The 17360-nt window shown below is 44.6% G+C and overlaps 1 protein-coding gene across 3 annotated transcripts in view; it reads right to left on the bottom strand.

The window, feature by feature from the left end:
• The window catches only part of MAP4K5 (mitogen-activated protein kinase kinase kinase kinase 5), a 55188-nt gene that overhangs the window by 24056 nt on the left and 13772 nt on the right, over window positions 1-17360 (bottom strand). For all 3 annotated transcript variants that reach the window (XM_042048462.1, XM_042048461.1, XM_042048463.1), the window contains 3 exons: window positions 11937-11994; window positions 2044-2134; window positions 831-895 (listed from right to left, as the gene is read on the bottom strand). In XM_042048462.1, coding sequence (XP_041904396.1) covers window positions 831-895; window positions 2044-2134; window positions 11937-11994 — 214 coding nt within the window. The remainder of the gene's footprint in view (window positions 1-830; window positions 896-2043; window positions 2135-11936; window positions 11995-17360) is intronic.

Raw genomic sequence — 17360 nt, 5'->3', positions numbered from 1 at the left:
AAAATGATTTGTCCATGCAAAAGTTAAAGGCCGGTTTTACATGATCTGTATTGTACACTGAGCTGAAAAGAGGGGTTTGTTTGCTTCTTTTACAGAAAGGCTTTCTGTAAAAAAACCAACCCAAACAGCACCATAACAGAAGACAATACCCACAGTGAGAAGAAAACCTGTTTTCACAGATCCTAATTATTATTTTACAAGTGATTTTGCAGTATTTTGTATTGTGAGGAAACAAAAAGTGACTTCTGCTAATATTTTAATATTAGAAATAGGAATGTTTCATATCAGGGACTATCTAAGGGGCTTGGAATTGTTTTAAAGGATTTGTACTAAGTAGTTGAGAAATAAAGCAGAAAGAGCTCTGGCATCCAAAAACTCAGTGTTATCATTTAAAGGCAGAGCAAGTCTCCAGCTGCTTTTCCAACAACTCCAATAAATTCTTCTACAGCATCAACAACTCCAGATGAAACTTCAGGAAAGAAAATAATACAAGAGTGAGGTGGTATTTCACAGGGGCAGGAATAAGAGTAATTTTTCCCCTTTCAAGATCAATTTTTGAGATTTCCCAGTACAAACTGCCTCCTCAGCCCATGCACAGTGTCCATATCCAACTATTCTGCCATAAAATGCTGGTCACCATATCTGAAAAGTGCTCGCAAAATCTCTTGACCGTAGCTAAAACCCCCAGTTCATGCCCCCCAAAAACCCCCACATCCAGTGCCAACCGTTCCCTGTAGGGGAATTATTTATTAGTAGTAGTCATTAGTTATTTTTCTTCTTTGCAGAAAGCTTCCCAAGGTAAAAAAATGTGAAAATAAGTGCCCAAGTACCATGGTAAATGTCTTGGAGGGATCCCCCACCGCAGTATTCCATGCATATCCACAGCTTCTCACGGCTACCAAAACAAAATGAAAACACAGGCATCAGAGGCTGACTGATGTGGATACAGAACAGAGTTAATTTAATCATCATTATTTAAATTATTGTCTCTTGGTCTTGATCACTCTCTGTTAAAAATACACATTCTGATACATGAGCAGCAGTTACACTGTTATTAATAGAAATTCTCGTGTTATTCATAGAAATTCTCAGGTTATCAATATAAATTTTCACCAATAAAAATGAAAATTTCATGCCAAAGTCCCTGAGAAATGTTCAAACATTATCAAACCTAAAAGGTGGTGCTTTAACTCTACAATAAAACACCTGAGGTTTAGCTGCTATCAGCAAAATTAAATTAAGTAACACACTAAACTCCGTGTTCCAATCTTAAATTGAAATTACCTCATTAAATCTAAAAAACTCTTCATGCCCTCCAAAATGGGGAATTAGAAATTCAGCCATTTAATTCCAGTTGAGTCCATTTGGGCTGTAGGGATTATTTAAATGCAGCCCTCCAAGAAACCGAAAGATGAAGCCTCATAGGAAAAAAAGACCAAACAGGCAAAGTGCTGATTTTTATTCCCACAGAGGCAATTGACAAATGACAGAGCTCCACAGAAATGGAGAATATTCCCCAATTTCCTGTATAACATTTCACGGGAAGGTGCAGGCAGCTGACACCACCTTGGTTCTGCCTCTGTTACACCAGAACTGTGAAAAATATTATTACCAGCAACTCAAATTTTTAACTCCCTGGCCATACTTTCAAATTTTTAACTCCCTGGCCATACTTTCATAGCCCAGAGAACTATAATTAAATAAAACATCCAAAGGCAATTCTGCTCTAGAGAAATAACGATCTGCTTTTATATTAGAACTGATAAATGTGTGAGTGGGACTGGGTCTGTTGCAAGAATCTCCAAGGGAAAAGTTTCGTTCTGTTCCTAGTGATAAAAATATTCCAGCCTTTTGGCCAGCAGAGAAAACAAACTATTAGTCACTTTTGTTTTTTAAAGCCAATTGGGTTGGCTTAAAAAAAACAAAACCAAGGGCAATTCAACCTCTGGAAGAAGATTTCAAGAGGATTCAAGGACTAAACCAGACTGGGATTGTTTTAGGAGAGAACCAGCAGGAATACTGATATAAAAAGTGGGGTTTTACCTGAGATAACTCCCAAAATAGGCGACTATGTTGCAATGTTTGCATTCTTTAACCATATATATCTCTTGCTGTATCAGTGAAAAGTCATCTCCTGAAAAACAGGAAGCAGCCAGGGTTACTTCATACATGGCTGAACATTTGGGGAGGTCTGGAGCGATGCACAGAACTTGGGAAAACATGCCAAGGGCTTGGATCCCAGCCAAAACCCTCCGAGCACAGCGACCTGTTATCCACCATCCCCACAGCACAATTCCTTACTCCACGCTTTCATGAGGCACAAATATTTCTTGAAGACCAACAGAGCAGGGCTGGCCTGGTGGCCTGAGCATGATCTGTGAGTTCAGAGGGCTCCAGGGAAGCAGCCCAGGGATCCCAGGGAGGGAAGGGAAGAACCCTGGAGCAGCCCCGGGGTATCCATCAGAGAGCCCCAGCTGGAGCTGACCCAGCTGCTCACAGCACAAAGACAGCAGCGAGGACTGCTGGAAGCTACTTCCAGAGTCTTCTGCCTGGAAAGAGTGGAGGCTACATTCCCCAGGCTGGTTATTAGGAATATTTCATTCCCAAGGGACCTGGATGGAGCATATGGCCTGCACGCCCACTCGGCTGACTCAGAGCTGCCTCGTCACGAGGGTGGTTTTGGGTGACGACACTTGTGCACATTGGCACATGCTAAGTATCTTTTGGGGGGAAAAAAAAGCATCTACTGAAAAATCCATTATGAGCAGGGCATGCTTCTGCCACTTTAATACAAAGAGGTAAATTTTTATAAATTAAAAAGCAGTAATTTCAGAGATGCAATTTATATTTGTGTTTCTGTAGAGAAGAAACCCCCTTGAGAGAACTTCCAAGTAGAGGATGTTCTCCCCAGAACCCTGAACTCAAACCCTGCAGCTTTGCTGTAATATTTTATATATTATTAACTTTATTCATCCTTTGGCATGGAAGGACAAAGGGGAATGGCTTTAAGCTGAAGAAAGGGACATTTAGATGGGATATGAGGAAGAAATTCTCAGCTGTGAGGGTGCTGAGGCCCTGGCACAGGGTGCCCAGAGAAGCTGTGGCTGCCCCTGGATCCCTGGCAGTGTCCCAGGCCAGGCTGGACAGGGCTTGGAGCAGCCTGGGATGGTGGGAGGTGTCCCTACCCATGGCAGGAGTGGCACTGGATGAGCTTTAAGGTCCCCTCCCACCCAAATTATTCTGGGATGTTTACTTTTGTTTAAAGTTTCCCCAGTAAAACTCCCTCCTATATTAAAGTCAGGGATGTCCAACCCAGCAAACATGAAGTGCTTTATCCTGCTCCCTTTAATTTAGATGATTTTGACAAGTCCAAGAGGACTCAAGCACTGCTGTAAATTGAATTCTTCATGTGTTTATTTAAGTAACAGCACAGCTAATATTTTTTAATAACCTCTTTTAAAATAGATGTTTATATTTGCTGAGCTTTGAGGCAGCTTCCCTGAGAACAGTGGCACTGGCAAAAAAAGTACCAGTGTGTTACAACAGAAATTATCACAACCTTTATGTCTCAGTGACTGCCAGAGTTTTATTTAAGAAAATAACTCTGAAAAACGAAGGTAGAAGGGAACCCACTCGCGAGAATCCACCCCTGACTGATTTAAGTAAATCCTCAAGGGCTTCTTGATGTTGAATTATACGGAGAAACACTTCACTGGGGCAGGAAAACAGTAGTAGAGAAGTTTCAAATGTCAAGAGGCTTTTTATAAACATCAGTAGTATTTTTTTAGCCAATGAAAAAGAGAGAAGGCAACACAACTTCCATAAATTTAGCGCAGATTTCACACTGGGCTTGGTTTAGGGGTTACCTTGCAGCTACAACTTTGCTTGGATTCACACATCCTGCTTATAAATGAGCACTGTGAGTGAAGGATTTCTGAGTTTAGAGAATCATGGAAGCATGGGATGGTTTGGGTTGGAAGGGATCTTAAATCCCATCCAGTTCTACCCCCTGCTGTGGGCAGGGACACCTTCCATTATCCCCAGGTCACTCCAAGTCCCATCCAGCCTGGCCTTGGACACTTCCAGGGATCCAGGGGCAGCCACAGCTTCTCTGGGCACCCTGTGCCAGGGCCTGCCCACCCTCACAGGGGAGGAATTCCTTCCCAATATCCAACTGAAATCTACCCTCTCCCAGCTTAAAGCCATTCCCCCTTGTCCTGTCCCTCCAGGCCCTTGTTCAAAGTCCCTCTCACTCATTTTCATAAGATCCTTTAATTCAAGCTTGAATCTGATGGATTCATTCCTCCCATTTCTCCAACAAACTGTTGAATTCTCAGTCAACAACTGGAGCCTTTTCAAACTACTCAAGTATTTTCAAGAAAGTCAAATCTAAACAAGGTCAAAAGCAAAATCCTCCCACCCCACACTGAAAAAATTCCATCTTTCTCCACCACGAGTTCAGAAGATCCAATGCCAAATCCCCGTGGCCTCTTCAAATCAAAGAATCCTTGAAACGTCAGCTGCAGCCTTTCAGCACAGCTGAATCCTGACCCATGTGAAAATCATGGTTGAGAAGCATCCCCAAAACAGCAAAACCTTGCAGGCAGCAGCTGGAACTGCCCCTGGATAGCACATGGATCGTGCTTCTGAGTGTGGGGCACCAGCCAAGGCAGTTCTAGGAACCATGACTAATGGGGGGAAATTGAAGGAAATGCAGAGATTCAGGCTAGCAAAGGACTGACAGTGAAAAGATAACAACCTTCATGCACATAAAAGATAGCAGGGAAGTGGGGAGAAGGGATAATCCATTCCCAGTTTTATAACAGCATAATTAGCAATGGGTTTAGATTGCCTTAACCTACATTCCCTGGACAGATGAAAAGGTTCTCCTACTGGAGTAATATCACAGTGCTGAATGTGAAGGGATGGGAATCTGTGAAATCTCCAACAAATGAAAAAAAAAATGAAGAAAACACTCAACAAAAACCCACCAGGAATGACTTGGAATGATCCTGCCTGTAGAAGAGGGAGACAGCAAAGATAATCTTGTGATTTCCTATTAATAAATGAAGAATTCATGCAAGAAATAGGGGTTACTTATAGAGAAAGGGGGAGGAAAAGGATTTGGAAGAGAAAGAAGAAAGAAGACAGGGAGCTGATAGAGAAGTAGCAAACAGATGGAAAGAAGAGAAGTTATCCATGAGCAAAGTTTGGCTAAAATATGTAGGAAATTATTCAGAAAGATGAGACACAGAGATAGGAGAGGAGATGTATAGCTGCTCAAAGATGACAAGAATGAATACAAAACAAACGAATTCAGAGTTTCCAGGCAGCTGGAGTATTAATCTTGGCAAGAGACACTGGAATAGGGCAAAAATTAAAGATCCTTGGATAGCAGGGAAAAAAACCCAGACAGAATTTGTAGAAAATACTTCACTGAGAGGGAGACAGCAAGATAAAAAGAATTAGACCAAAGGTGACAAAATATCCATACAAAGAAATCTGGTTTAGCCATCAGGGATTTGATGGTGAATAACAGGGAATTAGGAAAATTCGGTTTTGCCTGCTCACATGTTCGCAGTTTTGGGATGTGTGGCACGCCGGGAGGGAACATCCATCAGGGAAGGCTGCAAGGCCCACGAGCAGGGACTGAGTCACTGCAGCCTCCTCTGGCAGGGAATTTTACTTCTGCAGAGAGCGACATGCGGGACACGTGGGAATATTCCACAATGGAATATTCTGCTCGGATGGCGGCCGCTGGAACCCACAGCCCTGTCATGAGGGGTGGGATCTGAGCCCATGCCAGAAGTTAAGCAAGGTAAGGGCTGGTAAATTCATGATAAATCTGTATTTAAATGGGAGATCGTGGAGAAAAGTGGTGACACATGGACAGCTGTGAATTATTCTACCTGCAGATCTCACCTGTGGGAGAGCTGGGGGTGTTCACCTGGAGAAGGGAAGGATCCAGGGAGAGCTCAGAGCCCCTTCCAGTGCGTAAAGGGGCTCCAGGAGAGCTGGAGAGGGACTGGGGACAAGGGATGGAGGGACAGGACACAGGGAATGGCTTCCCAGTGCCAGAGGGCAGGGCTGGATGGGAGATTGGGAATTGGGAATTGCTGGCTGGGAGGGTGGGCAGGGGCTGGGCTGGAATTGCCAGAGCAGCTGTGGCTACCCCTGGATCTCTGGAAGTGTCCAAGGCCAGGTTGGACAATGGGGCTTGGAGCCACCTGGGCTAGTGGAAGGTGTCCCTGCCATGGCAGGGGGTGGAACGAGCTGATTTTTAATGTCCCTTCCAACCCAAACCATTCCATGATTCTGTAACTCTGTGCAGAGCTGGAATGTACAGAAATCCTGCCACGTTTTCCTAGATGGAGAGCATGTGCATCCTGGATCCTACAGCCTGGGAAGGCTCTGATGGCTCTAGTGCCTATCACACAGCACTGTTGGATCTTTGGGCATTCCTGATCCTGATGGTTTTTAGTCAAATTTATTCCTGCACATATTTTCCTGTGCTCCACTGCTTTGAGTGGTCCCATCCTGCAAGAAGACCCCAGGTCACTTGTCACAACTATCCCTGGGAAAAGTGGTGAATCCTTTTGCTGTCCAAAAGGTGATTCCTGGGGGAGAAATTCCTCATTTTCATTTTAAATTGGTTCATTCTGCATCACTTCAGAGCTGCATCACGGGGCTGGTGCTGTGTGGGAGCACAGGGAGGGACAGGAGGCCAGCAGGAGAGTAGTGATGGCACTCAGAGTCATCCCAGTGTCACCAGAGGGTGGGACAGAGGCACATTTGAAGAGGTGAGACCTTCAGGGTGCAGCCACCCTTGCTGCACTCCTGTCCCTTCCCTCACAGGCCCCACCACGCTGATGGACATGGATATGAGACTCCCAAACCTCTCCAGGCAGCCTGACCTGGGATTTTTAATAATATAACGAAGATCTGGGATTTTTAACACTGTAGTTAACATTTGTCATTTAAAAGTGAGATGACATTTAACAAGAGGATTGGAGGGACACTTGTAAGGGACGCTGAAGGACAAAGAGCAGGGTCACACCATCGCAGCCTCTGTGGGGACCATTCCTCAAACATTTCTTATTTCAATACCCTGAGTTCCCAAACAAGGAGAGGAATCCCTATGGGAATGACAACTATTTGCCCCAGTCCACAAACTCCACAGCCAAGCAACAGCCACAGCTCCTCTCCAGCTCTCCTGGAGCCCCTTTAGGCCCTGCAAGGGGCTCGGAGCTCTCCCTGGAGCCTTCTCTTCTCCAGGTGAGCACCCCCAGCTCTCCCAACCTCTCACACAGGTGAGGTCTGTGCTGACTTCCCAACATCTCTGTGCTCAACAGATCCCAATCACTCACTTCAAACCACTCTCCTGAACCTCAGGAAGGTTCAGGCTGTGCTGATGAAAGGGATGGCTTTCCCAAAATGATCTGTCATCCAGTTTCATCCGTATCTTGTATATAAGTCTTTTATATGCTGGTTTATCCAGACTGCTTTTCACAGGACTCATGGAAACCTGCAGTCTGACAGAAAGAATTTAAATTCCCCAAACTTGAAACTCAGAAACTTGATTCCAAGCAGGAAACAGCTCTTTTGGAACCAGTGATGTTTCCACCAGCAGATTTTCCTGCTGGGCATGGAGCTGCCAACTGCTAACCACCGATGGTCCTCATTATCTCTCTGCTGATACAAAATAATCCCGATGGTGATGTGCTGCCACGAGCTCCACAGCAGGGAGCACACCAGAGCTTGGAGCGTGTGGTCCAACACCAGAACAATTTCCCTGTGGATTTTCTCTTCTGCCCTGCTTGGGGGGTCCTATTTATGAGCAGCCATGTCAACATGTTAATTGATAGTGTCCAGAAAAGCTGTGGCTGCCCCTGGATCTCTGGAAGTGTCCCTGGCCAGGTTGGACGGGGCTTGGAGCAACCTGGGACAGTGGGAGGTGTCCCTGCCCATGGCAGGGGGATGGAACAAGGTGACTTTTGAAGTCTCTTCCAGCCCAAACCATTCTGGGATTCTGGGATTCCTCTCTCTTAGCAGTTTTTTTCCCCTCTCTCCTTGCCTTACCTACTCACTGTTGTACATCTCAGTCTTTCATTTCCACTCTCCCTCTTCACTATTGCTACTTTTCTCCTAATTCACCCCAAGTGTCACACTCTGCATTACTTTCCAACTAAAATGTGTGACCTTCCAGCTTCTTCCCTACTTGTAGCACTTCCTTCTCTCACCACAACCCCTTCTGTTGACCTTCCACATCCCAGAAACCCTGTTTTAAGGGAAAACTTGCACTACCTGGATCCTGCTTTGGACCCACACATTTCTTAAGAAGAACAGTGGATTATAAATTCATTGTAAGGATGCAAAGTAAAATCTGACCCCATTTCAACAAGTTAAATACAATTAAAATGCTGGGCACTCTGGCTCTGAAGTCCACGCTGCCTCTGCTTTGCTCTGTGGCTGCTCCAAAGTGGGTTTGAGCAGCTTTGAGGCTGTGGCAGCACCACGTGGCACATGGAATGGAACACACAGGCCATGTCCAGGCTTTAATGGCTCTGGAACACTTGGAACCTCAGGCATTCGGCCTCAGACACGATCCCAAACCCAATCAGGCTGCACAGCACAAGGCAGGGAAGGTGTGTGTGTGGTAATGAGAAGTTATTTTCATATTTCTTCAACCCCAGGTGCTGCCAACAAGAGTTCGAGCCCAGCAGGCTTAGCTTGAATCAGCCTTGGGCTTAGTTTAAATCAGCCTCAGGCTGGTTCTTCTCCATACTCATGTCATCTTTGGGGAATTTATTATAAGGAAAACAAGGCTGCCTTGCCTCAGTCCCCAAGGGCCCTGGACTGACAGTGCAGCTCTGCTGTGCTGCTCTCGTGGTACAGAGGGACCAGACCCCCATCTGACCCTGACTCAGCCCCGTGGCCGTGCTCCTGTGTGGAAAATCACCTTCCTGAGCGGAACCATGGGATTCAACACACACCTCATGAACCAGACCTGGCTTGGAGTGCACTGAGCACAACACCACACACCTCTGGATGACTCTGCCTCCTACAGCTCCATGTCCAGTTTCAGATCCAACTTGAAATAGGTAACTGGCTATTTCTGGGATCTCAAATGGAAAATGCAATCATTGGACCAAAAAAAAAAAAAAAAAACCAACAACCCTGCAGTGAGATTCTTCTTGTAACCTTGCAGAAGGTTCGAAGCACGACAGAGGGCATTATTTATCATGACAGCAGTATTTAAAACAGACACTGGCATATTAAAGAATATTTTTTATTATATTCTCCCAGGGAGAAAGTTCCGTGGCTGAAAACCCCACTGGCAAATAGTTCCCTCTTTGTATCGAGTCCCCTCTCGATTCATCTGCTAAACCCATAGAAGGAAGAGGCTTTAGAGTTTCAGACAGCTTTGGCTGCTATGCTGCTGAGTACAGTTGGATTAGTTTCAGAAATAGAATTGGCTCCCAAATTATTTGAAGCATTTGTACTCAGGGAATGCTGGGAAATGTCATTAGTGTGCCATAATACTTTTGCCTAATGCTCTCCAAAGTCTATGCCAAAAAAAAAAAGGGAAGAACACTATTTTGACTCCAGCAGCACAGCTCAAGTGACTGTGGGAGCAGCCCTAGAGAACTGCCCCAAATTCAAATAAATTACTGGCAGCACTCTTCGAAGCTGAGTTTGTTTCCTTTGTCTGAAGAAGAGACAAAGGTAAGAGCTGATGAAATAAATACAGATCCATGCTGGGATCTGTTTTAAGCTGGAGTCTTTTTGCCTACTCACTCACTACCTGCAGGAGATGAGGGAGGAACAGGAACAAACCAGGACTTACCCCTGCTATGCCAGCAATATCCTGAATCTCCTCAAATCCTGCCATTTTATTGTCTGCAGGTCCTTCAGCTTTCATTCAACACATTCCTCACCTCCTCTGGAGCACTCTCTGCTTCAAGAGTCTTTTGTCTTCTGTTCCCAATTCCCCTGTCTATGTATTAATCAAGTGTTGAGTTTGGAGCTCGTATTTTTCCATCTGCTGATTAATTCCCATGGATGAGACATCTCCTCCTCCTCCTCCTCCTCCTCTCCAGAAGATGCTGTATATAACTCACAAGCCTATTTCTCTGGTGACTAATTTAGAGAATTTATTATCATTTTTTTTCCAGCTGTGCCCTACAGTGTGACAGCAGCTTGTGCTGGTGTTTGGAGGGGGCTGCCCTTCCTAGGAAAACACCACAGGTAATTCCAACAGCTCCTGACCTGGTCCAGGAATTAGTAGTGCACTGCAAGTACAGTCCTAAAAAACTACTCAAAGCCCTTAAAATTAGTCAGAAAATTGGAGTGTGTAGCAGTCAATTGTTTAGTTCTTTTAAAATCTGGAATATTTTGAACATTCGGGCTAAAAAGGAATAAACAAGTAAATAATCCTCCTTCAAAACAAAACACCCAACAAGATCCCTGCCAAGAGGCTGTGGGTGTACATGCTATGGATGGAGATCAGGTTGACAACGTTTAAAAGAAGACAGATCAAAAAAAACAAACCAAACCAACAAAACTAGAAGAAATTGCTTCCCTGTGGTGATCAGACCAATATAATTAAACATAAGACATGGTCATCAGTGCTAATTAAGATGGGGTTCTCAGACTTTGGCCCAGAGGCTTGCATTTATCACTGTAGTGCTTAAGCAGCACCACAGAAAGGAGGGATCGTGCTCCTCCCTCAGTTCTATCGACAAAGGATTCAGCCTCTGCTTCACTTCAGCTTTCAAAACAACTCTCCAAATTCAGAATAAAACCAGATATACCTCACTTGGGTCAGCTGCAGTGACACAATGCTGGAGGAAGCTTCTCACTGAGGTAGCAGTGGGTTATTTTTGTCCTTTTTCTGTCACTAAAGCATTGCTCTGCCCCATCAGAGCCCTGCTGGGAAAACTGGTTTGCTCTCCACAGCCCCACTGCCCCAAATTCTGGCCACAGCGTTTCACACAGGGTTCGAGGGATTTCCACTGTGTTCCCACTGCCTAATTAGCCTTACCACTGCAATCCACGTAATAAACCCAGCCCTGCTCTGCCAAGGGCGGGTGAGCAGTCACAGTCACCCAAAGGCAGTGGTTTTCACTTCTCCCCCAAGTCTCCCCACGTTTTTTCTACCTTCAGCCTTCAAACCCATCTCTTTTCCTGCACAGAACCAACCAGGAATAAAAATTAACCCTCCCCTCAGGCCCTTCAGCCCTGGATGGTCTTTAAGTTCTCTTCCAACTCAAATCATTCTGGGATTCTGTGACCCTTCCAGCATAAACCATTCTAGGATTTTATGATTTCCACCCAGGACACAATTTCAGATTTCAACTCTCTGTGAGGACTCAGGTTGAACTTCAGCTCAGCAAATCTCCTGGGCAGCAAGGGAGATCTCCTGGGTCTCCTGCTTTTAGAAGGAGTGGCAGAAACTCCATGGGGAAGTGACAGTAGAAGCCATCCTCCTCCCTCAGCACAGGTTAGAGAAAAGATGACACATTCAAAAGCACAGGGCTCTGGTTTTCCCAGTGCACCTTTGGTGGGAATCAGCATCGCTGCCTGATCCCTTCCCCCTTTCAACTCTCACAGCCCACCAGCTCCTCACTGTCTCAGAGCTCCCAATTTACCATCTGTCCCTAACCTTCTCTTTGTACTAACAACACGTTGTGATTGCAACATCTCTTTATGCAGCAATTGATCAGGCAGATAAGAACAAACAAGGAAATAGCGAGCAGGACACAGCCAAAAGCAGTGGTACATCCTGCGGGGCTTCCTGTCATCTAACCACTGAAATTACAAAAAAAACCAACCCCAAACACTTCTTTTGTCTAGAACTTCACAGTGGGTGAAAATAAACACATGGAAAAAATGAAAATGCGATTCAAAAATACAGGAAAGAATGTAAAACTTACCAGGCTCTAACTTGATTATTTTTACAGCAGCCAGTTCTCCTGTATGAAGATTTCTAGCCTGAAACAAGAGAGTTAAAATACATTTAATTATAATTCAAAGGCACCTCACAGTCTTAAAGATTGTGCAAAAATACAATGTTGTCTGATATAAATACAATGCAAAGCTGAGACCAACGTGGGTGAGGATAATCTGGGTTTGGAATTAGCACAGCACCAGCCTGGCTAGAATTGTGAAGTGTTCCTGGCAGTTCTTTTCCAGACTTTAAAACATCAACCAGCAAATTGCAGAATTGCTGAGGGTGGAAAAGCCCTCCAGGGTCATCCAGCCTGTGACTGTCACCACCTTGTCACCCAGCCCAGAGCACTGAGAGCCACATCCAGTTTTTCCTTGGACACCTCCAGGGATGGGGACTCCACCACATCCCTGGGCAGCCCCTGCCAATGCCTGACCACCCTTTCCAGGAAGAAATTCCTCTTGAGGTCCAACCTAAACCTAGAAATGAGAGTTCACACCTCTCAAACACCATTTTTAAGGGAAGTTTCTGCTACCCAAGGATGCATCAGGGGCTCACCCATCTCACAGTGCCAAACCTCAAGCGTGCCCCGAAAGTGGAACTGAGAGGGGCAAAGAGGCACTGCAGATGCACCAGGATGAGTCACAGCTCCCTGCAACAACTTCACTCTGGAAACAAACTCCTTCCAGCAGACCTTGGTCCCCACAATCCTCAGGAAGAAGAAGCAGCAGCTCCAATTAAGCCTTTTCAGAACTGTCCTCTCTGGATATGCTCCAAACTTCACACTGGGAATTCAGTGCTGGAAGAAAACATTGCAGGAACCTCAGATACAGCAAGTTTTAAGAGGGGATTCCATTAACACTTTTTAGTGATCTAAATCACTCAGACACCATCACCAGAGCTGAACTGTTACTTTGGACATACAGCCTGATTTAATTAGGCACTGTGGCGTTCCCCTTTTGTTGAGCATCCAGGAGTTACAGGAATCCAAACCCAATTGTTTCATTTTTAGCCTAACAAACCTGCAGAATCTTCTGAACAGCTGAAATCTGGTGAAGAGGTGGATTACAGAAAATGGAGGGAAAACTGGGTTAAGCTAAATCAATTTGGACTTAAGATAAGGATGTAGAGGAAATTTGGCCCTGTGAAGGGAGTCATTACAGAACATTCTTCTCTTGTGCATGGGCAAGAAGTTGTCTTCAAAACAGAGAAATTAAGAACCTGAAGGATTAACCTCTCAGTTTCATCAAAACTTATCAAGCTTATCAAACAGAGAAAGGCTTTCCAGCCAGGAAAAAAACCAAACCAAACCCAATGATCAGCCCTTCAAAGTCCTGCAGTGCTAAGACATGAGATGGGTGTCAAAACACAGGCCAAGGACACAAATATGACTCAACTTGATCTCAAACAGAACCTGAACAACCCTACAAAGGACCCAAACATCTGCAGACCAAATCACTCAGCGTCATCTGCAAACCACAAAGGAAACATTCACCACTTCTGAAAGCACCTTCCTACCGAGGTGTTCTTAGACCACAGCAAAATCCTTGGTGTCCTTCAACACCCAGAAGGAGCAGGCAGGATCCCAGTGGGATGAAGGACTGGGACTGCTCTGGTCCTGTTACAGGAGTGATGGGAAACAGGGATGTTCCCAGCAGGGACACACACTCTGCCTCAGTGAAGCCAGGGATGCTCCACTATCCACACTTTTATCCACGAGCAGCTCAGCTGTGCAGATAAAGTCGCCTGCACCGTTTCCAGAATATCAGCTTCACTTCTGGAGTACTAAAAGGATCGTATTCCTTACAAATATTCCTTTTCCATACAAGCAGTAACTGCCACTGTCATGCTGAAGCCTGAAGGAATGGATGGAGTCTGCCAAAGGTCTGCTTGGCTGGGATCTGAAGGTTCAGGCTGGGGATCACTGCGATTCCTGGCTCTCAGCTCTCACACACGACACAATCCCAACTAAATCGTGTCCTGCTGCTTTCCAGTATCACCATAAAGCTCTTATATAGAAATCTATAGCTTGGACATGGACTATTTTGGGTTTCAATCATCAAACTTTGCCTGCTGGAACAGAAAAGTTCCCACTGGGTTGATATTTATGACCTAAACACATCAAGTTGTCTGAGCCACTGTGTTTTCTGGTCCCACAGCTTTAATCTTCCACCAGACACATTCCTGAGTTGATGACACCCAGACCACACGTGATCATTAACTCCTGTCATTGCCAGAACCAAAGCCAAAATCCCAAGTATTCCCTGACCCTCAAAAGCCTGGTGTGCATGTTCACAGATAAGGAATGGTTTTAGATCTCCAGTCTAGACATTGGCATTGCGAGCACACAGCAAATCACCCAAAATGCTTCCCTAGAGACGTCACCCACGCACAAATGTCACCCCAGAGGCTTTTGTTCCCTCCTCTTGGCTTGCAGCAGCTTTGCACAGGTACACAGAGCTCCACCTTCCCCTTTCCCACCTGTCAGCTGAACACTCCATCGATAATGAATTACTGCTCTCATTAAAAATGCAAGAAGGCGAGGGCTAAAAACTGGTTCTCCGTATACACACCTAGATACGAAAACTGTCAGATCAGGATTCCTCAGATCACTTTGGGATGTGTTAGTTAAATAAATCCTCATTTCCCACGAGTGACTGCAGTTTGAATCGTTCTGGTTGTTTTTAAAAAGAACTGTGCAGTTATCAAGGAAGTCACAGACAGGAAGGCACCACATCAACATCACTGGGTTTGTGAATCAAACCTGAAATTTGACTAGAAATGGTATTTGACAAAAATATAAGTCCCTGATGTGAAAAATTAGTTAATGATCTATCAGTCTGTCTTATTCACGTACTTCTGCACTGCAGAGGGGGAACTACAGGCTAAGAAATTACAGTTCTTCTACTCATGTTATTTACATTTGCCGAGTCCAACAGCAAAATATCTGCCTCCTCCTCATCCCTTGAAATTTCCTCAATATTTCAAGTCTCAATTTAAAATTAGCTAAAAGCAGCCAGAGGCCAGGGGAGCCAAGCAATCCAGACCTGTTCAGTACCTCATGAGCTATTACTGACAAAGGAAATCATCATTTATACACATTTATCACATAAAGATAACATATATATAAAGAACTTAGATGATCTCTTCTGCAATCTGATATTTCAGTTTTAAGGAAGATAAAATTTGTTAGATGTCTTATTGTCTTTAATTCTTCTGGCCTTGATCCATTTGATATGTAAGGAAGTCTCCTAAGAATTCATTTGACTCTAAAGGCTGAAAGACTCCATGCTGGTGTCCACATCTCCATCAACAACGTGGCCCAGTTCCACATGACAGAAGTAGATCCCAAATTCCCAGGACATTTGCTGTAAGACTTTCTCCAAGAGGAAGACAGAGCTTTTGCCCTTTATTAATATTGATCCTAATTTTATTTAATGAGACTCAAACCTGAAAATCATGTTCCCTATAGAATGGAAACTAAAACGACAGGATTTTGGCAGAAGGATTGCAAAGCTCCAACGTTACCCACACAAGAATGGGATCAGAACAAGGATATATTTGAATGAGGTGAACCACAGCCAAATTTTATTTTGCTCAATGTCATTTACAGAGTGTATTTCTTGAGAAAGAAGAGTTTGGCAGCAGCCTTTTGGTCACCTCTTCAGCTGTCCCACAGCCTGACAGAGGATGAGTGACAGCATCCCACTGAGCACAGCTCTTCCAGAGTATTTTAGCAGCTGAATACTAACACTGCAGAACATCACATGGAATCTGTTTTCAAAATAAAACAAAACACAAATACTCATCCTCTGGGGCTTTTTTTTAATATCCCCTTGAGTTGCTGTAGTGACCGTGCACACCCACCCCACTAAAGTGACAGCACTGTTAGTAGGACTATTTTGGGGGAGTTGGGAGAGTTTTGTAGTATTACACACAAAAAATCATTGGGTTTTCCCATTAAGACTTGACTTTCTTCCCAAACAGCTGCTGTGGGACAATGGAACCCGAGGTGAGACCCGTGGCAATCCCTGTGTGTGACGCTTCCCACCGCACACCCAACACCACACCTGAGAAAAAACACTCTGGGTAGGACATTTTCTGTAGCCAATGACCAGAAATAACACAGAAAACTGGTTTCAGAACCAGTTATGCACTCTGCACTTGTATTTTATTTGTTTTCAAGAGTGCAAGCCAAACAGTTCCAGCCCAGGGGGTCCATGGTACTGAGCCACGTGAGATGGTCAAAAATGGGGGAATCTTGGACATTTGAATCTGTGCTCAGTGTCCTTTTCCAGCCACTTTCTCCTAACCACAGAGGAAGAGAAAGGGAAGATTCATGCAGCAATATCCCTCTCACAGGCTCCAAATTAGTATTTTCAACTTCCATGGTGAAATCCTCTCCTCTCCCCAGCGTCACTGTCTCATCTTCAGCCCTGGATCAACAGCCCCATTCAGCACAGGAGCTGTTTGTTGGAGCGTGTCTTCATTTAATTGAATCATAATTGCAGCTCCTGTGGCAGCCGTCCCATCCCTCCCCAGCTTATTCAGCCCTTGCCAAGCTTCACTCACCAGTGGCCACGACATTCTGCTGTCTCAAGTGCTGCCTGCTTGTCCCCAGTTACTGAATATCCCTTCAAAAGGTACCTGACCTCCTGCCCTGTGACTGAAACAGAAGCTCCTCTGCTTTCCAGTTTCTGACCTCTTACACTTTATAACTCTTAACCTGCTCTGTGTGGTTCAGAAACTCCCATTAGGCTGCGTTTTTCTTTCCACATCTCACAGCACCATCAGACAGACCCTTGAATTCACCTTTCTACATCTCTGAATTCATATCTACCACTGTTAAGAGCTCTCACTCAACTGAAGTGACCACAAGAAATGGTTCTTAGCTGGGCTGCCCTAAAACCATGAAAACAGGGAATTCTTGGTGGATGGTGATGTGCTGGACTGTAACAGAATTTGAATTATGTCTTAATGCAGAATTGAAAATAAATGTTCCTAGTGTTTATTATATTTAATGAGACAATTTTGCTTACTCTTGTGATTTACCTAAATTTAACAGATTTTAAAAACGCTTTATAACTAGAGCTGGAAAACTATCAGGCAGATGAAACAAGTATCACCAATATATTCTTAATGACTGGAAAGGAGATGTTTGTTCTTCTCAAAAGCCACCTCTTTGCCAAGTCAGTTTAACACCGCAACTACAGAGCTGAGGATTCCTAAAATGTCAGTTAAACCCAGAAAACTACTCAGAAATTAACGGCAACAGGAGTTAATCTTCACTGTGTGAGCCTGAAGTTGCCATCCTACACAGGAGGACACCGCAGTGCTGTACATTAGGAAAACATTTTGTAAAAGAAGCCAAACTCTCCGAAACTAAAAAAATCCTTAGAAATCTGCAGGT

Source organism: Corvus kubaryi, unplaced genomic scaffold, assembly GCF_017639235.1.
Source record: "Corvus kubaryi isolate FWS band 111438036 unplaced genomic scaffold, C.kubaryi_AGA036_p1.0 66, whole genome shotgun sequence".
Lineage (NCBI taxonomy): Eukaryota > Metazoa > Chordata > Aves > Passeriformes > Corvidae > Corvus > Corvus kubaryi.
Note: the sequence above shows the minus strand (reverse complement) of the source record. Positions and strands in the feature narration are given on the sequence as shown.